This window comes from Amphiprion ocellaris, chromosome 19 (genome assembly GCF_022539595.1).
Source record: "Amphiprion ocellaris isolate individual 3 ecotype Okinawa chromosome 19, ASM2253959v1, whole genome shotgun sequence".
In the NCBI taxonomy this organism is placed as follows: Eukaryota; Metazoa; Chordata; class Actinopteri; family Pomacentridae; genus Amphiprion; species Amphiprion ocellaris.
The window spans coordinates 9,085,232-9,112,487 of NC_072784.1; the positions used below are offsets into that span (position 1 = coordinate 9,085,232).

The following is a 27,256-nucleotide window of genomic DNA, read 5'->3' on the forward strand; positions in this document are numbered from 1 at the left end:
CGGCAGCACGCGCTACTCCGGTCTGTCAGTGTTCACTTCGACATTCAGTCTGAACGGGACCAGGACGGGACCAGGACGGGGCCAGGAACCAGGACCGGAACAGAACCGTGATAACAGGAACCTTCCTCTTTTTCTTGTCCCGCTCTGGTGGCTCTAACTCGGCTCGGCTCAGCTTGGATTGTCCTCGTGTGTTGCAGATCTGTGAGCTCGAACTGTTCCGGTACCGACATGTCGCCGGACATGAACGGGACCGGACCGCGCGGGACGGATCTGTGACCGCCGCGTGCCAGAGCGCGCGCGTCCAAGCGTATGAATGAATGACAGAAGATGGAGCGAAAAGTACTGAGTCAGGTCAGTGAGCTGTTTGTGTGTGTATGCTTGTGTGTGCGTGTGTGTATGCGCGCGCACACACACGCACACACACGGCTCTGCTGTGTGTTATTGTGTTTTACACCACCTCACCTGTACTGAACCAGGACTCAGGTTGAAGATGATAATGCAGCTCAGATCTGCATTCTAAGTACCTGGTAAGTGATGTCATAGATCCCCGTTATTTAAGTAATCAGTAAATTTAGTCAGTTGATGAGTCAGGATTTGCTGGTCTGTGTTCTTCTGTAGTTTATTCTCCTATATAAAGGTTTGTGTTCTGTGGTTTATTCTCTTCCATATAAAGGTCTGTGTTCTCCTTAGCTGCAGATACATCACTGCTGCTTGGCATTTTATCCTCAGGATGAACCAGTTTGTATCTAACAGGGTGTGATAATAATATACACCTGGGACTCCCCACTGGCCAGTTAGACCTGAAAAGGTCCTTTGGTTTGGTGAAACATCTTGTCAGCCAGTATTTTGGTTTATCCTCAGACATTCTTGGTGCATCTACAAATGTCATCAACATCTTTTGCACTCATGCAGCCCCAGATCATCACACTCCCACCTCTGTGCTTCACTGTCAGGACTCTGCATTCACTGTGGTAGTCCTGGTCAGGTTCACACCAAACATGATGGACTCCATCTGAGCCCAACTAATCTTATCTTCATTTGACCAAAGAATGTTCTCCAAAATTCATCAGGCTTCTTTTCATGTTCTTCAGCAAACTTGCATCTGGAAGTTTAGTTCTGAGCAGCAGCCAGGTTTTGTTCTTGTCCTTCGTCTTTCACACTGTCTGAGCTTCACACAAACTCTGATTTCCATTGATAACCGCTGTGCCACGTCTGAAGAAGCTGCCGTCTGTTTTTCACAGCTAGATTGTGAAAGTAGTTCACTGTCCATTTTCCATCCATGAGTCATTTTAGGGGCTCTGATTAGTGGTACTATGGCTCCTCCTGATTACTGCTGACTCTGTGCTTCACTGTTTTTAGTTGCTCACTGATCTTCCTGGATCCTTTTCCATCTTTGTCAAGTCTCACAGTCAGATTTTTCACTTCCTCTGTTCAATTGTTTTCCATGTGGAGCCATGATGCAGACATAGATAGACACAGTCCATTGGTCCAGAACTGAGAAGGTTCTGCTGTTCTCAGCTCATTTTAGAACCATGTTCATCAGTTAGACTGACTGGGAATCACAGATGGACTCTGTTTAGTTTCATTGATCACAGCTGGATTCACTTTGGTTCACCGACTTTCTACTTTGGGTTCTGAACTTTCAATTTAGTCTTTATAAAGTTTGTTTTGATTGTTGATCAGAAGAAATACTCTGCTGCTACAAGTAATCTGATTACTGTGAGGGGATACAATTTAGAATCAGCTCCAATCAGGTTTCAGTGTTGATGCTGAGCTCCACCCTGCTTCCATATTTGGAAGCTCTTGCTTCCTGTCAGTGTGTGTGAACACAGACACACACACTGAAACACACACTGACACACACGCACACACAGTCAGGGAGAGAAACATCCAAAGTGAGTTACAGAGAGGTGATATATGAATGGAAATTGGAATTTCTGCAGCATATATCAGTCTATTTATAGAACACACACACACACACACACACACACACACACACACACACACACACACACACACACACACACACACACACACACACACACACACACACAGAGACCTCAGAGTGTGTTCAGCTGTGGAATGAGGAGAGAGAGGGCAGAAATGACTGGCAGCGACTGAGGGGGCGATCGACACCGTCATCCATCACTTCTTGTTTCTGTCTCTTCCTCCTCACAGTGTGAGTCTGTCTGTGTGAGTTTTGCGTCTCTTTGTGGTTGTTTTTTGTGTCTCTCTGTGGTGGATTTGTGTCACTGTTTGATACACGTAAAACTAAGTTCTTGTTAGAAAGACAAACTTCATATAAACTGAGATCAGTAGCAACAGAGAATGAATCTACATGTAACAGGAATCAATAATGTGATCCGTCTGATCGACCAGATGCGCTCTGATTGTTTGGCAGCGTGTTCCTTCACATTAAGAGCCTGCTGCTGTTTGTCCGCAGTGGCAGAGGGAGGATGAAGGTGATAATCATCATCACCACACCTCCACAGACACACTGAGGACACACAAACATGACAGCAGTCAGTGTGAACAGGTGTACAGGTGAGGGGGCGGAGCTTCACTCATCATATATCTGACCATGTGTGACTCTTTTTGGTCCTTTGGTGTCTCTTTCAGTCTTTGTGGGTCTGTAGGAAACTCTCAGCAGCTGAACACGTGAACATTTGCATGTACCACGTGAAATGTTTCACACGTGTTATGAGACCTCATTATTCACGTGTGAATTTATTACCTGTGAAAATCATGTCGACACTTCACACATGAAACATTAATAAACATCTCATTTGTGCGGCTTTGATTCATAAAAGAAAAATTAATGCAGAAGGATTTTAAATATTTAAACTGAAAAAAACCATGAATGAAAACTTTGAGTATATAAAAATGAAAATGATTTAGTTTCTGTTAAATTGAGCAAGAAATTTAATGTTTTGGTGGCTGATTTTATCATCTTTAATAGACAAAACAATCTAAAGAATTTCCAAAACTGTGAATTAAAAAGTAAAATCAATCAATCAATGCTTATTCTTGTAAATAAACTAAATAATTATTTTATTTATTTCATTAAATTAGTAATTAACTTTTTAAACCTTACTTCAGTTTGATGTTTTCTACACAGGATTTTCTCGCTAAATTGAATCAGTCGTTTAATGTAAAATCTCAATCAGAGGTTTTTCTTGGACTTCATAATGTTTTCATTTGATTTTAAAATTAATTTCACCCCTAATCTGTGCCAGTAAAATAACATTAAACAGAGGTTGCTGCAGGTGACAACATTCATGTTACAGAGTACATTTAAATAAAAAAAAACCAATGTTTAATTTTTAAAGTTTAATATGAAAAACAACACAAGTGTCATAAACTCAACAGCTGCGAACAAACACACAGCAGCAAATCTACAGGGATGACAACCGCAGTACTACTGTACTCAAAGTACTCTCAATACTCTCATTACTGTTAACTCTCTGAAGTACAGTTTGTTGTGTGTTCAGCTTTAATCAACAGCTGTGATCAGGACTGAGTTTAACATGCAGATGTGGCCACACACACACGCGCACACACACACACACACACACACACACACACACACACACACACACACACACACACACACACACACACACACACACACACACACACACACACACACACACACACTAACAGCTGATCACCTGAATTTGACTCAAAATGACCAGAAACAGAATCATGTAACGTGTCGAGAAACAACCAACATGTTTTAGTTTTGTCTGAATAATCTAATCTAATCTAATCTAATCTAATCTAATCTAATCTAATCTAATATAATATAATATAATATAATATAATATAATATAATATAATATAATATAATATAATATAATATAATATAATATAATATAATAATATAATTAGAGCTGTCAAAATTAATGTGTTAATTTGGATTAATCCATCATCATGATTAAAATTTTAAATGCAATTAACCCATCTGCAGCTTAGAATGACTCAAGATCCCTGAAACGTCTCTGGCAACGCATTTCGGGCAGTTTGTCCAAGCAGACCTCCGTCCCACATGAGCAAATAGGCAGTTGATCCGGTGGTGGCAGAACCAACCAACTCGAAATGGAAGATGCTAAACAGCATGTTGGACCTTTTGGTGGGAAATTTGAATGCAGAAAAGCCCAAAATGGAACAGTGCTGCCTTCACTGCCTTCTGATCTTGTGGGACTGCACACAAAATCTACCAGAAGGTTTGAAGGTTTTGTTCTAAAAAGTCACCATGATAAAAGCTAGTTTTTTATCCACAGTAACTTTATTTATGATCTAATTTTTACGTTCATACTATGAATATTTCCAGAGTCCCAGGCCCTTGAAGTACATAGAGGTGGGTCCAAATTTATCACTTTTTAATGGACCTTTTCCATCATTTCTGAGCCTCAGAACTTTGTCAGTACAGCAGATAGACTCATAACATTTTAGGATGAAAAACACATTTGAGTTCTGGTAAAAACTGACACCAGATCAGTTTTACATGCATCCAGGTGTCACAGTTTAAACACTAAATCTGGTTTCTGTTCATTTTATATATAACTAACTTTGATCATCAGTACTATGGGATGTAGCTTAGTTTGAATAGTAAAACTGGAGCAGTTTAATGTCACACATTACCCTGGATGTGTTTCCATTTTCTGATAATTCACCAGAAAAAAAACTAAAAAGTGCATTTTGAGTAAACCTTCAAGGCTCATATCAGCATGTGTGATAGGTGGTTGGTCAGAACGAGTTCTAGACAATGACAGGATCATTTTACACACAAAATAGACAAATAGGATTCACTCTGTGGATAGAACAATTATATTATCACAGTGAAAGAGCCAACAGCGAGTACAAACTGACAGAAAACACACTAAGTGAACCTGGGCTCTGCTACCAATCTGATAGACTGGACCTCCGCCTGGAGAAGCAGCTCAGACACATGGAGCTGCACTCATTAAAACCACGTTAACAGAATCTGGGACAGCTGTTGTACCTCGTGTTTCCCATTTTATGCCACATTTTGTCGCTGATTTTGTCTGTTTCAGTTTGTGTTTCGGTTTGGTCTCATTTTACTGAAAAGAATCCTGCAGAGACAATCTGCTCCTAAATGTATTAGACAGTTTATTAGTGTGTATGTCTAGCTCTTCATGCAGCTTCTTCAGTCGTTTTACATCAACATCACAGAGAAACTATAAATGTTCATTTATACACACCTTGTTCCTGGAGTAAGCTGGTTTAATATGTCTGAGAATAAATAAATACAAAGGCAGCAGCAGTAACAGCAGTTTCATTATATAGAGAACAAACAGGGCAGTTTCTATAGGAGGAGAATCAGCTGGAGACCAGACACATGGACTACAACCCCCAGAGAGCTCTGAGCCAATCAGATTGCAGGGTCTGAACACACACACACACACACACACACACACACACACACACACACACACACACACACACACACATACACACACACGCGCGCACACATCTCTGCCTGTGTGTTGCTGTATTAATCAGTATTGTCATTCTGTTTGTGGTTCCTGCAAGATGTCTGAACTTTTGATGAACCAGTCAAATCATCTCTTGACATGTCACCACGGTAACGAGTGACTCACAGCTGAAATGAGCAGAATTTAACAGGACGTCTGTTCTGATCGACCTCATCACACTCACACATTAAATAACAACACAATAAACAATTTTTAGTTCCACAAAGAACATTTTAGCAACAGCTTGAGGCATCTTTGGTCGTTCTTTAAAAACCATTTGCAGAAATGTCTTTTAAAGAGCAACCAAAAGTATTTTAAAGAACCATCAAAACGTGCTTCCTTTTGGCATCATAAATACGTTCCACCAAAGAACTTCACCAAGCATAGATTAAGGAATCATTTTTCACGATAATTAAAAGTATTTCGGACAAATTTTGAGTCACTTTGTTATTTTAAGAACCTTTAATTTTGTGGGAGTTTGAGAGTGGAACTCACAAACCCAGGTGAGCAGGTGTGTTGGGCAGGTACGGTGTTAGTTACAGTCAGGAGAAAGGAAGGGGAGTTCTGACTGATGTTCGTGAACGTCAGGTAAAGTTCCCTTCAAGTAATCTTAAAGCATTGATGAACTTAAAGACCTAAACTAAAACCTGATTCTCATATATTCATGTCATGGTAAAGACCTGGTTAAATAAAAAGTCCAGTTTGTGCTTTTTACTAAAGTTCTCAGGATTATTTAAAACTAATTTCTTGAAGAATTCGGTTCAGAGTCACTGTTAGTGGAACCAGCAGCTGAACATTTTGTGGTGTTCTGCAGTCCAGATTCTGTTTGCTGTTCGTTGCTTCTGTTGACACATTCAGTTTTTGTCTGGCTCCTAAACCAACAATCCTCTGTTGGGTCTGAATTCATCCTGAGACACTGAAAGCTCTGGACACTGCTGGACTGCTCAGTGATTCGTCTCTTCAGGGTCGTAAACATCGAGGTGGTGGTTCTTGTTTTAAAAGCTCGGAACCGGAGGGTTCTGCTCCAATGATCACACTGTTCAGCCTCCCCAGGAAAGTTTATTCCAAGATGTTAAAGAGGGGGCTCTGACTGGACTAGCATCGAGGATATCCAGAAGGACCATCCATGAGATTCAGAAGGAGCATCCAGGAGGAGCATCCAGGGGATCAAGAGGGAGCATCCAGGAGATCCAGGAGGAGCATCCAGGCAATCTAGGAGGAGCATCCAGGCAATCTAGGAGGAGCATCCAGGATATTTAGAAGGAGCATCCACAAGGACCATCCAGGAGATTCAGAAGGAGCATCCAGGAGATCCAGGAGGAGCATCCAGGAAAATCAGAAGGAGCATCCAAGAGGAGCACCTAGGAGAACCAGAGAGACCATCCAGGAGATTCAGAAGGAGCACCCAGGAGATCCAGATGGAGCATCAAGGAGATCTAGAAGGAACATCCAGGAGATCCAGGGGGAGCACCCAGGAGATCTAGAAGGAGCATCCAGGAGATCCAGGAGGAGCATCCAGGGGGTGCATCCAGGAGATCCAGGGTTAACCCTAACCATAACAGCAAAGAGATGAGAGGAGCCCATTACATCATGGGAATCCCCCAGCAGGCTAAACCTATAGCAGCATAACTAAGGGAGAACTTCGGTGTTCCTGAGCAGCCCTAACTATAAGCTTTATTAAATAGGACAGCTTTAAGTCGAATCCTAAAGTAGAGATGATGTCTTCCTCCTGAGCCTAAACTGGGAGATGATTCCACAGCAGAGGAGCTGATAATTGAAGGCTCTGCCTCCCATTCTGCTTCTGGAAACTCTGAGTACCACAAGTAAATGTGCAATCTGAAAGTGAGAGGCTCTGTTAGGACAATATGGTACAATAAGGTCTTTAAGATACGAAGGAGCTGGTCATTAGGAGTTTCATATGTTAGAAGCAGGATTTTAAATTCTATCCTGGATTTTACAGGGAGCCAATGAAGAGGAGCTAATATGGGTGAAATATAATTTCTGTTGCTGGTTCCTGTCAGAACTCTGGCTGCAGAATTTTGTATCAGTTGGAGGTTTTTAAGAGAAATATTGGGACATCCTGATAGTAAGGAATTACAGTAATCCAGTCTAGAAGTAAAAAATGCTAGTTTCTCAGCAGATGTTCCTGATTTTTACAATATTACAATACTATTGGACACTGAACACAACCAGTACACAACCAGCACGAAACCAGTACACAACCAGCACACAACCAGTATACAACCAGCACGAAACCAATACCCAACCAGCACACAACCAGTATACAATGAGTACACAACCAGCATGAAATCAGTGCACAACCAGTACACATCCAGTACACAAGCAGTACACAACCAAATGCATAACCAGTACTGAACCAACACACAACCAGTTAACAACTAGTACACAACCAGTACTCATCAGCTGCAGAAAGATGTTTCACCATGCTGAATGTAGCTTCAACAACTTGCTCCTCTGTTCACTGTTTCTCAGCCATGATGCACTTATTTTATTGATCCAGTAGATTTTATTTTCCTCTCAGTCTCTCTGTGGAAACACTGCCTGCAGTTCAGCCTGAAAACCCTCTGAATGTTTCACTGTTGGTCACAGCTGAGTCAGTCCTGGAGAACCAGAACCAGGAAGAAGGTTCTGGTTTTACAGAATATGTTACTTTTTGAACATTTTTGATTGAGACATGTAGCATGAAGTGATATTAAGCACAAGTGTCTTGTGCTTAAACTAACTAAATATTTTAAGCTCAGATTTGATAGATTTTCCCAAATAAAACGCAAAACATATGCTTATTGTCATTACTGATGGAAAGCTGAAAATATGAACCTTCTTTCTGTCTGAACAGTTTCTGGCTGATAAATCTAATTGTATTGATTTTCTAAAGACAACATGGTTTAGATCACAGGGCGCCGAAACCTTCCTACACGTTCTACTGTCTTGTTTAGCAGCATGTTTATTTCTAACTGGAATCATCCTCAGTCAGGAAACAGAGAGGACAGTTGGAGATGCAGCCCCTCCCTCTGAGCTGCTGCCAACACAAACCTTCACTGGGTGTAGCTGCTCAGCTGCTAATTTTAGCTGCAGCGTCACCACAATAAATCTCTGTGGACACATTTACTTGGTGTGTGTTTGAACACGATCCCTGCCAGCGTCTGAGCGCTGAATTCCAAACACAGTGAAGTCACGCTGAGCAAATAATGAATCAGTGACATTAGTGAATAATGAACAGAAGGTGAGAACATCATCGCAGCCTGAACGGCTGATTAACCGTCAATTACTGACTTAATTGGTGATGAAAGAATGAGTGGATCAGTGCAGAGACTCACTGTCGACCAGAACAAGCCACACAGCAGCTGATGTTCAAGAGCAAACCTACAGCTGATGTTCAAGAACAAACCTACAGCTGATGTTCAAGAACAAACTTGCAGCTGATGTTTCCGCAGCTGATGCTTCCGCAGCTGATGCTTCCGCAGCTGATGTTTCTGCAGATCTGTGCAGTCAGCATGCAGTGGGGTTTGCAGCTACAGCAGTTCAGTCTGTTGAATGATGAACCGACCATCTGGCCTGCTGGACGAACAGCAGCAGGACTCGGCGACAGAAACAAGTTCAGACAGAAATAAAAAGTGAAAGATTCATCAGCCTGCGGGCAGCTGAGCTTCCTCTGAGCTGCATTTTATTATCTGCTTCATTTTTCACTTATATTACTGCGACACTTCATCCTCTGAGACACTCTGATATATGAGAGTCTGTCTGTCTCCACATTCCTTTATTAATGTCAGTTATAACGTCATGTGTTTCAAAGGTTCAACCATTCAGAGAGCATCCGACAGAGTAAATGATGAAATAATTTGGGTTAAATGCATTTCTGCTGTATTTCGTTTTACTTTTTCAGGGCTGATATTGGTGAAAGTTGATTTTCTCATGTTGTGGGTAAATAACTGTCAGCTGCTCACCTAAACAACCAGCTGAGTGACAGGTTAAAACCCCGCCTACTGCCTCACCTGGCCAATCGTGCCACAGCGTGACACTGAGGAGACTCCTTCTGTTGATGGATATTATTAGCACATGGTTTCAACCTTTAAGTAATCGCACACAACGGCTTCAGAGTGTCTCCAGTGCTCCCAATGTTCCTAGTGGTCCCAGTGGTCCCAGATTGAAGCTATTGAATGGAAACTGAAGGACTTTTTCGAGCAGCTGGTTTTCAAACTGAACTATTAATTTGGGGACCTGATGTCAGGAAATTTTCAACAAACTAAAAGTTCCTTCCATTTGTTATCAGCTGTTCCAACAAAACAAACTAAATGTTAATGTCCATCTTGGTTATTTACACTTTTATGTGATAATACCCAGGTTATTAATACTTTAATGTGGTTATACTAAGGTTGTGTGTTCATGTCTAGGTTTTTGACATTTTAATCCATTAATTAGTGCTTCAATCCTAAAGTGCAATTTTTTTTTGAATCTATGTAAGAGTCAATGACAAACTTAAATCTGCAGTCAAAGTTCCTGATCCAAACAGAACCTCTACAAACTCAGTTGTTCTGTCAGGACCTTCCTGCAGACTGATGCATTTGGTAACGGCTTGATGTGCAGCAGGTGAATGTGTGAGACATCAGTCACTGATGCCACGCTGCATGTTTACTGGTTTCCTGTTTATGCATTTTCTTTCTCTACCTGTATGTACCTCTAGATCAGGGGTGCCCAACCTTTTTTGACCCAAGATCTACTTTTCAAGTAGCCAACCTCCTGAGATCTACCAGTCCAGTGTCAACATCGCAAACCCACGCACATCATTTCCAGCCTGCAGTAAAGAACCAAACAACATTTTTTCTTGTTGTCACAAAACCACTCGACATCACATCACAAACCCTCCATCTCACAAACACACACAGACACAAATTCCTCTCACGCAGTTTCCAGTTTGCATAATGCGCTATAGCACAAACCCACTCTCTCTGCTCCTCTTTCTCACACACGCATGCCAATCTGCATGGTGAGCAATAGTCATAACTGACCTTAATATGAACTAAACAGAAAAATAAACGAGATACAAAACAGGTAGATCTCTGAGTTTGAAAAAAGGAAATCCCTTCCTACCTTAGTGGGAGACCTGGCACTGGGAGGAGGAGGCTAGCTTCTCGTGGTCAGGAGTGTAGGAACTGGTTGCAAGGCGTAGGCAGGCTGCAAGGTGGTCATCTGTTGTTGCTGATCTGTGCTTGGACTTGATGATTGTCATGTGCGAGAAAGCAGACTCACACAAATACGTTGATCCAAAAAGAGCTGTCAGGTTCAAGGCACATCTTCTGAGATTGGGATATTTCTCCTCCACCAGTAGTTTCCAGAACACCACATGCTCTCCAGGTTGAGCAGATGTTGATCTGGCCTTGATCTCAATGTCATTTTGCAATGTCAGAATCTCATCCTCAAGAGCGGAGCTTTCCAAGTCAAAAAGTGATTTGACTTTGGCGGCAATGTCACCAACATCAATACTAACACATATAGCTGGCTACAGGCTCGATGGATGCAGTCAGTAAAACGTCTCTCAAACTCTGAGGAGATGCTCTGAACATGCTCTTCATGACGTGCACTGTCAAGCTGTGTCACACCTTTACCTTGACGTTGTAGTTTTGCTTGCATGTGAGGGAAGTTGTGCAGGTTACCAGGCTGCAGCCTGCTGGACATCAGCTGTAGCTTGCTTTTAGACGTGTTCACTGAACTCATCATGTTGACTACATCTTTACCCTGCAGCTCTAAATTCAATTCATTGAGCTCACCAGCCAGATCAGTGAGGAAAGATAAATCTAAAAGCCACTGGTGGTCCTCTAGCTTTCTATGGTAATCCACATGTTTTGAAAGCTTCAGGAAGTCCTTGATTTCAGGCAACAGCTCCATAAATCTGGCCAAAAATTTAGCTCTGCTTAACCACCTAACATCCGTGTGAAGCAGCAGGTCTGTGTGCTCAGCATCATTCTCCTCCAAGTAAGCATGGAAAAGCCTTCTCTGCAGACTCCTGGTTTGAACTGAACACAGTCTTCATCGCAATATCCATCACTTCTTTCATATTTAAAATCTTTCCACATAACGCTTGCTGGTGAATTATACAATGATAATTCAGGATATCCGGGAAAGATTCACATTCTTTGCACAGTGCAATAAACCCACGGGTGCGGCCCATCATAGCAGGTGCCCCATCAGTTGTGATGGAGATCAGCTTGAAGAGGGCAGTTTTGTCTCGCTAACAAAGCTCATGAAAGCATTAAAAATATCCTCACCTCTGGTGTGTCCTTTTAATGGCAAAATGGTGAGTAGCTCTTCCTTGGCACTCATATCTTCAAAAAACCATCCTGATGAAAACACACAATTGACCCACATCCACCATATCAGTCGACGGGATTGGAGGGAAAAACACTCGCAAGCGTCAATATCCTTCTTCGGTTGCTCCTCCACAGCCACAGCCATTCCCTCACATCGCCTTGTAGTAGTATTGCAGGAGAGTTGCACTTCTTTAATGGCCTCCACGATCTGAGTTTTATTTTTTAAAGTCGTCAAACAAGCTATCTGCTGCCTGGAGAAAGGCTTCCTTCACAATATCGCCGTCACCGAACGACTTCTTGTGTTTAGCAAGGATGTGACTGATGCGATAGGAAGCAATAGTTGCGGCCTTATATCACCCTGGGTCTTCGGTTTGGTTCAGGGTGAAAATGGTAGGTCTTGGCTCATTTCCCTTCGGCCATGTTCACGTTTAGGAGTACGTGACCGCTCTGATGGCTAGCTGCTAGCTGCTGTTGACAGCTGTCAACTTCCTGTCATGCATGTCACGCGCAACCATAGGTTAAACGTGACCTACTTTTTTCTTTTTCTCCTTTTTTAAAATACTTTTTTTATGTGGAAGTGTTTAAGAGACTGATAGGGTGCGCAAAAAAACATACAGTCACATAAAAAAAACCCTTATTTAAAACATTTTTTTCCTACAACCCTCGCAGTCGACTTGGGATCAGCCCGTGGTGGACCAGTAGACCGCGATCGACTGTACCTGTATATATACCTCTAGATATAATGTACGTACACCCATTTTGTTTGTTTGTTTGTTTGACCTCTGTCAAAAGGAGTTCCACAAGGTTCAATTCTGTGTCCTGTTCTCTTCACAATTTAAATCAATAATGTCTCATTCACCGCAAAAAAAGTGTTCTCCCCATCTATATGCCTATACACACAATTCTGTACTGCTTGTCTGATAGTGCAGCCATTCAACCCTTGCAACAGGCTTTTGAGGAACTGCAAAATGCACTGTTCCAATTATTTTTATATATATATATATATATATATATATATATATATATATATATATATATATATATATATATATATATATATATATATATATATATATATATATATATATCCTCTTCTCAAAAGCCAGTGAATTCCTCTTACCAGGCAGAACATCGAATCTCTGAATATAAATATCTGGGAATCTATCCAGACCAAAAACTCACATTTAAATTTCATATCAAAACATTAGTCTGCAAGCCACGGCAGAAAATCTGATATTTTTACAGAAACAGAGCCACTATTTCTGTATTTTGCAGAAAGCAAATAATCGAAACAGTCTTCTTGTCTGTCCTAGATTATGGAGATGCCATCTACAGAAATTCCTCTACTTCCATCTTGAAAGCTTTGGATTCAGTTTATCATTCAGCCTTCAGATTCATTACCAACAGCTATTCCACTCAACACTGCTTATTGTATGAAAAAGTTGGCTGGACTGCAGTTTGTAATGATGAGGGTCTGTATGGGCTCTCCATGTCCTAGCAGTCAGTTGGCTCCAGCAGTAGGATGAGACAGGCATTGGTTTCCGTTTATCTATAAAACACTGATTGGCAAAATGCCACAATACATAACTTCCTTGTTAAATTCATTCCAAAGTCAGTATTCTACTCACCGAAGCAGTTGGCTAACACTCCAAGTCCCACGAACCTACACTGCAGGAGGTAAAAATACAGCTTCCCAGCTGCACGTAGTTGGAACATCTGGCAGAAAACAACAAAGCTTGCTGCAGCTCTATCTGTTGACCACTTTAAATCCATGCTCTTCACTATGCAGCTTCTGAATGTGACTGTTTTTAACTGAGCTCCGTCTTTGTTGTCTCGTTGATTGTTGACTTTTTATCCTGTTCACTGGACTCTCGACCTCATTGTAAATGAGGACTTGCCCTCAATGATTCCTTGAGATTTAAATAAAACTTGAAGGAATGAATGACATTTACTTGTACATTTACTTACTAAATATACTTGTACATACTTGCTACATACAGCTGCTGCTCAGCAAGTACAGCATCAGTACTGGACATAAGTGACTGCTGGTGGTCCTGATGTTGAGGAGAATAAACTTTTTGTCTGCTTTCAGGTGATCTGTGTGTTCGTGCTGCTGAGTGGACGAGTCTCTCCGGCCGAGTTAACCTGTGAAACGTTGATCCTGCTGTCAACTAACCTGACAGGTAAACTCTCGCCTCCATGTTTAACTCTATTGACGGGCAAACCGATGCAAACAGCTGATTCCTGTCTCATCTCTGTGTTTCTGTGTCTCTCAGCGAGGACATTGGCATTACTAAACCAGACATTCACCATCAGTAACTCCTCAGGTTTGTACCACTGAGTCCCTCGGCCGACCAACATGCTACCCACTATGTTTCAGATTCTACCATGATTGTTCTCTTTGGATGTTGTTCTATTTGTCGACAGTCATTACAGAGCAATCCTTACCAGTTAGCATCTCTTTGGTTCACCCTGGATCAAAGACCAGAACCTCCTCCTGAACGCTACTCTACCTTCCTCACAAGCACTTTCATTCACTGGCTGTTAGCAGCCTGCAGTGCGTTCCGTTAGTGTAGTGATGTGTTTCCAAAGATGGTGTGTTGTGCTGCCCACTGTTCTTTTACAAGCTGAGGTTGAGGCAACTTTATGCAAATTAAGTTTGTACAGCAACTGGATACCTCTACAAACTCCTGAGACACTTTAAACTAACTGTTGTTGATCTAAAATGAAGACTTAGCAGATCATTTCAGTTTACTGTTTTGAAAGAGAACGTTTCAAGGCGCCATGCTGGTCCAGTTTGAAACCCAGAAGCAGACAGCCTCTGAATGAAGCATTCGTCCAATCAGGTACAGCCGGTGTTTGATTCCTGTTGAAGAGCACCTGTCAATCAAGCATCAAATGCTGTAAATCTGTGCAACACCTTGGATCTAAAAACACCTCAGCAGCCACAAACTATAATACCTGAGCTAGACAGGTGTTCTCTCGAATAACCAACCCTTTTAACACCTCATGGCACCTGATACCTGATCAGTCCCAATCTGAACACTGTCAGTACTTTGATTTGCGAAGAGCTGATTTAGTTTTCTTCTTTGTCTGTCTGTCCACCTGCCTGTCCTCAGGTGTGTACTGTGACCTGTCTGTGGATGGTATAGGAACCTGTTGGCCTCGCAGTGCAGCAGGGGAACTGATCTCCAGACCTTGTCCTGAGCAGTTCAACGGGATCCACTACAACACGACCAGTACGTATCACACAGGACCACACCTGTCCAGGTGTTTCTTCTCAGCTCGTTACTTCTAAAATATCTCTAATCAATCAAACATATTAATCCACACTGACTCTGAGTCATCTAAGAAACATTTTCTTGTCATGTTGCAGTTTAGATGAAATTTAAATGTGAATGTTCTGATCCGATCCCAAAGATCTGGTTGGTATCGAAACTCAGCTTGATGTTTGCGTCTGTTGTCACACAGGTGTCGTAAACAGAAAGCAGAGTTTGTTGTGGGATGCTAGTGGTACTAATTTTGGATAAATTTCTCATTTCCTTAGCGATCAGCAGCATTATTGATCAATGACACAAATTGATCAATTCAATAGTTCTGTGCTGATGCCCTTTCAGTCATCAGACTCCTGGTTTGTCAGTCAGTTCTGTTCCATCAGCTACTGTGATTCAGGAACTCTCTTGATCCTTGTTTGTCATCAACACCTGAGCTCAGGTTGGACGTCATTAACCTCCACAGAAGTCTTTGTCATGGTGCCCGTTGCTAGCTAAACTCCCACTATGCTCTCCGCTTTCTAACATGAACTGTAGTCTGAGTGACGCCTCCTCTGAGCTCTACAGTATTAAACAGTAAGAGGCTCCACCAGGTGGAACAACCAGGTATTACAGCTGATCTACATTTACTGGCATCATGTAGAGAAATCAGGTTTTCTACATCTGTTGGAGCTTGTGGAGCCACAGTATATCTGACCGTCAAACACTACATTTACCCTTTAACGCTATATTCACCCTCAAAAACTACATTTACCCTCTAACACAACATTTACCCTTTAATGTTACATTTACCCTCTAACACTACATTTACCCTCTACCACTACATTTTCCCTGTAATGCTGCATTTACCCTGAAACGCCACATTTACAATACAATACAATACAATGACTTTATTAATCCCCGAAGGGAAATTCAATTGACAGGTCTCATCTGTTTACCCTCTAATACTACATTTACCCTGTAACACAACATTTACCCTTTAATGCTACATTTACCGTGTAACACTACATTTACCCTCTAATACAACATTTACCATCTAACGCTACATTTACCCTCTAATATTACATTTACCCTCTAATACTACATTTACCCTCTGACCCTTTAGACAGTATTTTACTGGAGCTTTACTACAAGCTTCCACCTACAGAACATTTGGGAACAGACTGGAGACAAAAGTACAGCCAGTCACAAATGCAATAATTTTTGTCCCGCCTCTGTCCCCAACCAATCAGATGCCGACAATTAGGTGTCAGCCAATCACAAGTCAGCACTTCGTGGTTGCAGTGACGTATGACACCTCAGTGTGGAGGAGGACTGGCTTCTTCTGCCAACTGCTTGGGGGGGGGGGTGGTAATAAATATCCTGTTTAATTACAGGTTTAGTTGTTGATCTGACTTAATAGCATGAGTCATCTTAGTGCTAACGTGTGTGTGTGTGTGTGTTGTGTGTCCGTATGTATTTGCGTATGTGTGTCAGTTGTGTGTCTGTGTGAGTGTGTGTGTCTGTATGTGTGTGTGTGTTGTGTGTCCGTGTGTATTTGCGCGCGTGTGTGTGAGTGTGTGTGTGTCTTCACCATCATCATATTCATCACAGAAATACCTTCGCTGCTTCTTCTCTCATGAAATCTAACCTCTGGCCTCTGATTGGCTGTTTGTGTGGTCAACTCTGACTCTGCTGACAGGCTGATGAGCCAGCTGTCGGTCAGTATTGATCAGGTGTATTGACTGTGAACTGATCGGATTTATTGACGAAGGCGAACGGTGACACCAGTTAGGACCAGATGACAGCTCTGGTGTTGCTATGGTTACGTTGTGTCTGCTGATAACACCCAGATGGATGATGTGGGAGTTTCTGCTCATATTGATCGATCGCATGTTGAACATGTCTGGACTAATGCAGGTGTCACTGTTTGATCAGAAAAGTGATCAGGAAGCTGCTCTGATCAATACAGTGGTAATCTCCTCAGTCTGTGATCAAACAGCTGATTTACCATCAGAAGCTACATTCAGATCTCACATCACAGCTTCCTTCCAGTTTATCTCCAGTTCTAGTTCCAGATTTATTTAATTCACTTCAGCACACCTGCTCTGTTTGAACTGGTCATAGTGATGCTTTTAGAATTCTTCCTCCTCAGAATGTGATTAAAGATGTGTACCAGAACCAGAGTTCTGACTTGGTGAAATGATGCTACAGATTTCTATTAGTTAGAAGCTGCAGCGAGTGGGTGTTTCAAACATACTATGACTCTGTAACCGCATCTGGCAGCTGTTTGCCTCCATTTTAGAGCAGCTGAGGAACATGTTTACTGTATTTACTGCTGCTGTTCCTGTTCACATATTGTACTGCTGCTGATCCTGTTTAGATATTTTACTGCTGCTGTTCCTGTTCACATATTGTACTTCTGTTGATCCTGTTTAGATGTTGTACTGCTGCTGATCTTGTTTAAATATTTTACTGCTGCTGATCCTGTTCAGATATTTTACTGCTGCTGATCCTTTTCAGACATTGTACTGCTGATGATCCTGTTTAGATGTTGTACTCCTGCTGATCCTTTTCAGGAATTGTACTGCTGCTGATCCTTTTCAGATGTTTTACTGCTGCTGATCCTGCTTAGGTGTTCTGATGGATGTTTCTTCTCCATCCTGTTTCCTTCCTATGAGACTCCAACCAACCTTCAGAACACAGAGCCGGACCTTCAGAGCCTAAATTAATGTGCTTCTTGTTTTTCCTCCTAGTTTTGACTTTCATTCTTGAATGAACTGATTGATTATTGATTATCTGTGTCCAGACCGGGTGTTCAGGGAGTGCCTCTCTAACGGCAGCTGGGCTCCTCGAGGAAACTACAGTCAGTGCACCGAGATCATCATCCTGGTGAGACTCTAATCAATACATCTGATCACTATCACTACGGTAATCAAACACTGATCAATATGTCTGATCAGTGCACTCATCAATCACTGATCAATACATTTGATCACAATGTCAATCAGTTCAGTCACTGTCAGATGGCCTCATCAGTGCAACAGATAAAAAAATCAATCCTCTCATTTAATTAATTAACACAACGACACAGCAGCAGTGACTTGGGATGAATTACTGAAATAAACCAGGAACTAAATTAACAGATCAGAAGATCAATAATCTACAAAATTGATCAGTTGGTTAACTGATTATTATTGATTGATTAACTGATTACTATTTAATGATTAACTGACTGATATTTATTTATTTATTGTTAATTAATTATTGTTAATTGATTAACTGATTGTTATTTATTGATTAACTGATTATTATTTAATGATTAAGTCGTTATTTATTTATTTGTTAACTGATTATTATTCATTGTTTAACTTATTATTATTCATTGATGAACTGGTTATTGTTAATTGATGACAGAGTTAACACTCAATTTTCCAGCAGCAGAAACACTTTTATTTTAAAAAGTGGATCTAAGTTAACGCTGGTGCTAAAAGATGGACAGAGGACACATATGTCCCAATGGACACGGAACAAGGAAACACTCTTACTGTGTGTGTGTGTGTGTGTGGACTGGACTATGTTTAAATTCATCCTCCACAGCACGATTATACTGAAACTGAAGTGAGTTCATGTTGCAATGGGTTCTTGGGTTCCTTCAGTCCTTCATATGTCCACCTTTATTTCTGATGAGTTCACTAATTTCTGTTCACATTCTTCAATCACTGTTTTGTTCTGCTGCTCTTTACTGGAGGGTTTGTGTTGCTCTACATTTCTCTGGAAAATACCACAAAGGTTCTGTTGGATTCAGGCCAGGACTCACACTGTCCAGGTCATAGTTCCACTTTGTTCCTGTGTAGAAGCTCTTGTGTGATGTTGTTCTTTTGATGGTTCTCCTGCTGGAATGTTCCTCGTCTTCCAGCTTCTGCAGACTGGAACTCGTCTTTTCAGTCGGTATTTTAGTTTGTCCTCAGATGTTCATGATGTATCCCGAAATGTCATCAACACCTTTTGCACTCAAGCAGCCCCATATCATCACACTCCCACCTCCGTCCTTCACTGTCAGGACTATGCATTCACTGTTTTAGTCCTGGTCAGGTTCACACCAAACATGATGGACTCCATCTGAGCTCAACTAATCTTATCTTCATCTGACCAAAGAATGTTCTCCAACATTCATCAGGCTTCTTTCCATGTTCTTCAGCATTCTTTCATCTGGAAGTTTACTTCTGAGCAGCAAAGGTTTTATTCTTGTCCTCCGTCCATAGAGGTTGATGTTCTGAAGTGTCCTTCACACTGTCTGAGCTTCACACAAACTCTGATTTCCATTGATAACCGCTGTGCCAAGTCTGAAGCAGCTGCCGTCTGTTTTTCACAGGTAGACTGTGAAAGTAGGTCACTGTCCGTGGAGCATTGTTTGCTGTGAATTGATTCTCGGTGAGGTTTTGAAGTCAGCTACAGTCTGTCAGTGACTGAGCTGGTTCTGGTTCTCTCTGATCTCCTGGGTCAGACCAGGTGTCCAGGACCTGGGTCAGCAGTGGCAGCATCATTAATGGACCATGTGTGCTGGCAGGTGATAGTGGGTGTGAGGGCCTCTGGTGGCTGGAAGGAGAACAGCAGGTCATTCTCAAACATATTTGAAATTTCCGGCTGGTGTTAGTGACTTATGATGTCACATGTGTTTCCATGGAGACATAGTGGTAAACAAACAACATTAGTTGACACAAGCTCTGCAGCATCCATCAGTGCTTCAGAAACTCTGAGCTGTTTCCTCCTCTTTCAGCCTCCATCTTTGTTCTGGAACAAGAGCACATCACTATGAAGGTTCTCATGGATCTGCGTGGTCCTCTACTTGCAGAACTCTCAGGTTCTGCTGCTTCTGGCTTTAAGAAAGTGAACACTGGCTGTGTTATAACCATGGTCTGTCCCAGCAGAACATACTTATCTGGGCAAACTATAGTACACAGTATGCAAAATAGTGAAATGTGCAGTTTATCTCGTCTACTGTGTCCAATGTTCACGTTCATGACACCAACATCTATGGCTTCATAACAGTTTTGTCAACATCACACAACAAAGTTTCACCACCAGAAGACTTCATGACTGGTGAAAGTAAAATGTATTTTTTTATAGGCAGGTGTATAATCCAATCATTGTTACACTAATTTATAACACGTTTCCTGCCCTTGTTTGACTCGATCTAATATCATTTTTCTCAATAAAACACAGATCAGCTGTAGTACCTGGTTGTTCCACCAGGTGGAGCCTCTTACTGTTTGACACTGTAGAGACCAGAGGAGGCGTCACTCAGACTACATGTTGGCAAGCTGAAAGCACTGTAGGAGCTTAGCTAGCAATGGGCACCATGACAAAGACTTTTGAGGTGGTTAATGACCTCCAGCCAGAACTCACGTATCTCAGTGTCAGACGCGACATGTTCAGCATGTGGCTGTTCATTTTATAAAACCAGAAATCAGCTGAGCTGCAAACTCCAGAGTAATATAATTAAACAGGTCCGTACCACATGGTTCAACAGAATGTAGTATGCAGTAAATACGAAATATTACATTCTTACGCATGTAGTACTGCCTTTATCAGTAGCATGTCATAGGATGATTGAAATTTAGTTAATGTTTGTTTGTTAGTTTGTTGTTTAGCTTCAACCATCTTAGCATCACACACACCGGCAGGTTCTCTATGTGCAACACACAACCAGACGCACACAGACACGCGTACACACACACACACGAAATAAACCAATCAGAAATGAGTGTGAGAACATGGATGAGTGATCAAAATGTCAGTGTGAACGAAAGAACCATCTGGACCTCAAAGTGTGTGCGTGCGCACACGTGGGTGTGTTTGTGCGTGTGTGCGCGTTTCTGTGTGTGTGTTCTGGAGTTGTATGCCTGTGAGGACACTCTGTACATTGTGAGTTGTCACTTTCATGTTTTTGGATTCAGTGTCCTCACAGAGACATAAAGACAATATGTGTGACCATATGCCATGTCATGTGACTCTCTGTCTCCCACGGAGAGAATCTGTCACCTATTCCCTGCACTCTTCTGATTGGACGGGGAGCTGGCTGCTGGCCAATCACAGCACCAGAATTAATTAGAGAGGTGTGTGTGTTTACAGAAAGGAAAGTTATATTATATTGAGGACAAACTTCCCTCAGTGTCGGTGCTTTTCATAAATCATAATCTATCCTATAACTAGTATTTATATAGTATATTTTGGTTTATTTTATTTTTGTACTGTAAGATTAATAAAGGCTCATCTTATCTTAAAAATAACGTGGAGATAGGAGACAGCATCACCACGGCAACACACACACACACACACACACACACGATCAGTTTCTCCACAATAATCAATGACCAGCATCAATATCATTCAGTGATGTCATACATCAATCACTAAAGCGGAGGAGAAACTCCATCTTTTTCTCAGGTTAATGTCAGATTATCCAAGTTTTTTTTACTTCTATCTCAGGTATATCACATCACAATCCTGAAAACATTATAGATCAGTTTTGTGGTTTAATTTCATCTGTCACTTTTTTATTGATCGTTTTTGTGGGGGTTTTTTGTGTTTCAGAGGAAGAGTAAAGTTCATTATCATGTGGCCGTCATCATCAACTATCTGGGTCACTGCATCTCTCTGGGAGCTCTGCTGCTCGCCTTCACCCTCTTCATGAGACTCAGGTAACACACCTGTCTGTCTACCTGTCTGTCTGGTTCGTGTCTCAGCTCCTCCCAGCAAGGACGTGACATGAAACGTGAAATCAAGCTGAAGCTTTCTAATTTAAATCCTTCGTAGCTACAGTCCTCAAAGATCATTCTGCTTTATTTCATCCATTTCAGTCATTTTGAATCTGAAACACAAAACACAATCACTGACCGTGTGTTGTGTTGTGACAGATGTTTCACCATGCTGAATGTATCTTCCAGCAACTTGCTCCTCTGTTTGTTGTTTCTGAGCCGTGCTGCACTTATTTTGTTGATCCGGTAGCTTTGATTTTCCTCTCGGTCTCTCTGTGGAAACACTGCCTGCAGTTCAACCTGAAAACTGTCTGAATGTTTCACTGTTGGTCACAGCTGAGTCCGTCCTGGAGAACCAGAACCAGGTTCTTATAGGATGCAGATGATTTGTTTTTGGAGGATTTTTAAATGAGACATGTAGAAAAATTAGATTTTAATTAAAAGAACAAGTGTGTGTGTATGTGTGTGCGTGTGTGTTGCAGGAGCATTCGCTGTCTGAGGAACATCATCCACTGGAATCTGATTTCAGCTTTCATCCTGAGAAATGCAACCTGGTTCATCGTCCAGTTGACGATGAACCCTGCTGTTACCGAGAGCAACCAGGTAACACACACAAACACACTCACACACACATGCACACACACTTCTGTGTAGTTACAATAAGCAACTCTGAAGTCTGAGGAACTGAAAAAGTCACTGAGGAATCAGAAGTGATTGGTGCTGACTATGTATTTGCTATTGCCTGAGTCCCCTTTAAAAGGAGAACTTCCTGATCCAGAGTCACATGGTGCAGTAAGATCCAGTCAGGCATCATAAAGGTGTGCTGCAGGTTGATGACAGTGTGTTATTGCCCCCCCGTCCCCCTCCAGGTGTGGTGCAGGTTGGTGACTGCAGGTTACAATTACTTCCATGTGACCAACTTCTTCTGGATGTTCGGTGAAGGCTGCTACCTGCACACCGCCGTCGTTCTCACATATTCCACCGACAAACTGAGGAAATGGATGTTCATCTGCATCGGCTGGGGTCGGTACACCTGTCCACCTGTCTGTCCACCTGTCTGTCATTGTGTCAGCTTACCTGTCCATCTCTTTACAGGTATTCCGTTCCCCATCATCGTGGCGTGGGCTTTCGGGAAGCTGTACTACGACAACGAGAAGTAAGTCACACGATCAGATAATGAAACACCTTTTTCAGGTAGACTGCAGGAATCTGTAACTCAGGTGGAAGGACTCACCTGTACCTGAGTACTGTGGGTAAAGCAGCACCAAGTGTTGTGTCGGTGGGAAGAAGAAGAAAGATGAAGATCTGTAAGCAGTACAAACACGTCATGTTGTAAAATCAGCCAAGAGGATCTGAGCTCTCATCTGATTGGCCCATGCAGCATGATGATGTCACATGTTGCAGCCATGTCTTTTTTATCGCCTTCACTGCTAGTTACTGACTAAATTAAGTCTAAAACTAAAGTTATTTCTGCCACAGTCCAAGCAGACGAGTCTCTACTGAGCATGTGCAGTGACGGTTTCACTTTATATGAGGAGTTTTCATTCCGTGTTCTTAAACCAGTTACCTCCAGGTTCTGACTTACAACATCCAATCACTGCACAGGGCTCAAGGTGACATCATCACTAATCAGAATGCTGGTTGTGTGTTGATTGGCAGGTGCTGGTTTGGAAAGAGGGCGGGGGTTTATACAGACTACATCTACCAAGGCCCCATGATCCTGGTCCTGCTGGTAAGAACACCGCCAGTCCACCTTAAATACAGCCAGTTGGTCCACCTTAAATCCAGCCAGTCGGTCCACCTTAAATACAGTAAGTCAGTTCACTTTAAATACAGCCAGTCAGTCCATCTTAAATGCAGCCAGTCAGTCCACCTTAAATACAGCCAGTTAGTCCACAGTAAATACAGCTAGTCAGTCCATCTTAATACAGCCAGTCAGTCCACTTTAAAAACAGCCAGTCAGACCATCTTAAATGCAGCGAGTCAGTCCACCTTAAATACAGCTAGTTAGTCTACAGTAAATACAGCTAGTCAGTCAATCTTAATACAGCCAGTCAGTCAACTTTAAATACAGCCAGTCAGTCCATCTTAAATACAGCCAGTCAGTCCACCTTAAATACAGCCAGTTAGTCTACAGTAAATACAGCTAGTCAGTCCATCTTAATACAGCCAGTCAGTCCACTTTAAAAGCAGCCAGTCAGTCCATCTTAAATACAGCTAGTCAGTCCACTTTAAAAACAGCCAGTCGGTCCACCTTAAATACAGTCAGCCAGTCCACCTTAAATACAGCCATCCAGAACATTATTTGTCTGAATAAACTTTATTCCACTGTCTGCTGTGAACGGCACCAGTCTCTTCTTCTTCCCCTCAGATTAACTTCGTCTTCCTGTTTAACATCGTTCGGATCCTGATGACCAAACTGAGGGCGTCAACAACCTCAGAGACCATCCAGTACAGGTAGGAACGACTCACCTGTACAACAGGTGACAACACAAAGTACAACCTCAGAGACCATCCAGTACAGGTGAGGCTCTTTTCTCAGGAGGCTGGGTCCAGATTTATCACTTTTTAATGGACTTTTGCCATCATTTCTGAGCTTCAGAACTTCATCAGTACTTCAGATAGACATATGACATTTTAGGATGAAAAACACATCTGAGTTCTGGTAAAAAAAAAAAAAAAAGGAACCTATCTGTTGAATGTAGAAACAACATTAATATTCTCATGTTTACTAGAACACTTTAATTGATAAACCAGTTTGCAGCATTCAGAGCTTGTTTGAGTCTTTAGATTCTCCTCTACTAGTGTTCGGTTGTGGTTCTGTTAGTTCTGTTTCATCCTCAGACTTTGAACAACAGCGATGATGTGGAATCTGGTATCAACACATTTCTTTTCTACAGAAAATGATGCTGCAGGAATTATCAGAGTTTAATTCATTCAGGAAATAGAATCTCACTGTAAAGCATGAAAAGATCCAGCTACAAGTTCAGGAGAATCAACAGACCTGATCCATGGACCTATAGTGAGAGGATGGTGGACGGTTTACCTGCAGCAGGTGATGATGTCAGATGAGTAACGCTGTGCTGTGGTTGGTCGGTGCAGGAAGGCGGTGAAGGCGACGCTGGTGCTGCTGCCTCTGCTAGGAATCACGTACATGCTGTTCTTTGTGAATCCCGGAGGAGAAGACGAGGTCGCTCAGATCGTCTTCATCTACTTCAACTCCATCCTGGAGTCTTTCCAGGTTCTCTTCTGTTCACTTTGTCATGCTGATGCTGCATCACCTTCAAACCCACAAACTTAATCAGAAAACTCTGCCAGGTCCAGAATTTATGGTGTTTATATGAAATGAAACATGTGGAACTTTTCCATATTAGGACTCATAGCCTGAACTCAAGCACACAGCCAATAAAAATCAGTTACCAAAGAAGGAAAACATATTTCTGTACCTCTAAGGTAGAACAACCATGCTAGCAGCTGACTGACCACCAGGTTAAAAGTGACACCAGGGTTCAAAGACAACCTGCTAGTAGCCTGTTAGCGTCTGTTAGCTCCCTGTTAGCTTCTGTGTGCAACCTGTTAGCACACTTAGCAGCTTGTTAGCATGGTTAGCAGTTTGTTAGCTTCTGTTAGCACTGCTAGCAGCTAAGACAGTCCCTTTTTGTGTCTCTGCAGGGTTTCTTCGTCTCCGTCTTCTACTGCTTCCTCAACAGTGAGGTACTTTCTGTTCTGCTGTTCATTGTGGGGTTCCTCAGGGTTCTGTTGTGTGGGTTTACACCAGACACACAATATTACTATTATAATATATATTTACCTGTCTGTCTACCTGTTGGTGTACAGGTGCGCTCTGCAGTCAGGAAGCGTTGGATTCGTTGGCAGGACCGTCACTCCATCCGCAGCCGGGCGGTGCGCGCCACATCACTGCCCACCTCTCCGAGCAGAGTGTCCTTCCACAGCATCAAACAGTCCTCCAACCTCTGACACACCTGCTGAACTCACCAATCAGAGTCCATGATGGGACTGCACTCAGCTAAACGGAGCTGGACCAGCTGATCAAATCAGCCAATCACAATGTGGGACACTGATTTATGACGCTGATTGATCAGGAGTCTTTTTGGCCCCACCTCACTTTACCTTCTGACCAGTCACTGGACTGACAGCTGCTCTCACGTGGTCACATGACACATCAGGCAGCTGGACTGTGTTCAGTAATCAATAACTTTATTAATAATAAGGTAAATCTGTCTATACTTATAGGTAGTAAGTATATTTATTTATAATTAATGAATGGCATTTGTCAATACTATAATATTGATCACCAGCGTTCTCTTATTGGCCAGAGCTAACACACACACACACACACACACACACACACACACACACACACACACACACACACACACACACACACACACACACACACACACACACACACACACACACACACACACACACACACACACACACACACACACACACACGCACACACACACGCACACACACACACACGCTGCAGTTGATCTAAAATCCTTCCACAGGATGAGGTTCCTGAATGCAACACAAACACACCACCAGGGGGCGCTGCCACCAACTGAACATGTGAATTCTTCTTTGGTTTCTTTAGTATTCTATTCTGATTCATTAAAGCACAAATCACACAGTTCTGACCTGGTTATGGCAGAATAAAAATTAGAACAAATGTCCTGAGGTAAGACAGCAAATATGGAAATTAGAAAGAAATATGCAGATTATTACAAATTCAGAGGATAAAATAGTAATATTGATGATACTTTTTGGAGTTATAAGAAAACACCAGAAACTAGAACTGTGTCCAGGAGTTTCTGTTTCTGTGTGTTTGTGGAACATTTGCACTTTGACGCTGTAAACAGCAGCTTCACGTTAACTGTTTATCATGAATTGTAATTACTGTCCACTGTAAACCTTCATTAAACCAAACAGGGCCTCCTCATCCACACCATTAGTACTAGCTGTAACCATAGCAACCCCAGTGACTATGACTATAGTAACCGTAGTAACCATAGTTTAGTTAGTAGGTCTGAAGGAAACACTCAGGATGAAACACAAACTGCTTTTTATTACCGTGCCTGATGTTTGTCTGAGTGTGTGTGTGTGTGTGTGTGTGTGTGTGTGTGTGTGTGTGTGTCTCTGTGTGAGTGTTGATTGATTGATTGATTCAGAGCTCTGATCAGTGGCATTATTAGCTGGTAAAGCTTGATATGTGATTTCGTAAATGTTGAACAAAGTGAAATCTCTAATGTTTCAGAGAAGGAGTGCTTGCTTTGTGCACCACACACAAGAATAAAGGAGGGCCGGGTGGAGTTTAATCTGACACTGTACATTTAGATGTTACCCTTCTGTATCTGCTGATGTCTGATATGTATGAAATAAATTCATCCTCAGGA

At 42.0% G+C, this 27,256-nt stretch overlaps 1 protein-coding gene across 1 annotated transcript; it reads left to right on the plus strand.

Annotated features, from left to right (window-relative positions):
• Positions 1-27,256, plus strand: crhr1 (corticotropin releasing hormone receptor 1). Its single transcript, XM_023269678.3, has 14 exons — positions 1-351; positions 13,917-14,007; positions 14,101-14,151; positions 14,944-15,063; positions 17,885-17,967; positions 21,673-21,779; positions 22,319-22,439; positions 22,706-22,859; positions 22,932-22,992; positions 23,496-23,568; positions 24,208-24,293; positions 24,939-25,077; positions 25,509-25,550; positions 25,674-27,256. Exons 1-14 carry the CDS (start codon positions 328-330, stop codon positions 25,812-25,814), a joined length of 1,293 nt encoding a protein of 430 aa, XP_023125446.2. The 5' UTR covers positions 1-327; the 3' UTR covers positions 25,815-27,256.

Bases quoted from the DNA above. Each gene is read 5' to 3' on its own strand.
- crhr1 (XM_023269678.3), top strand. From the start codon at position 328: ATGGAGCGAAAAGTACTGAGTCAG. The intron at 22,860-22,931 runs GTCGGTACACCT...ATCTCTTTACAG, and splicing joins GTTCATCTGCATCGGCTGGG to GTATTCCGTTCCCCATCATC. The intron at 25,551-25,673 runs GTACTTTCTGTT...GTTGGTGTACAG, and splicing joins ACTGCTTCCTCAACAGTGAG to GTGCGCTCTGCAGTCAGGAA.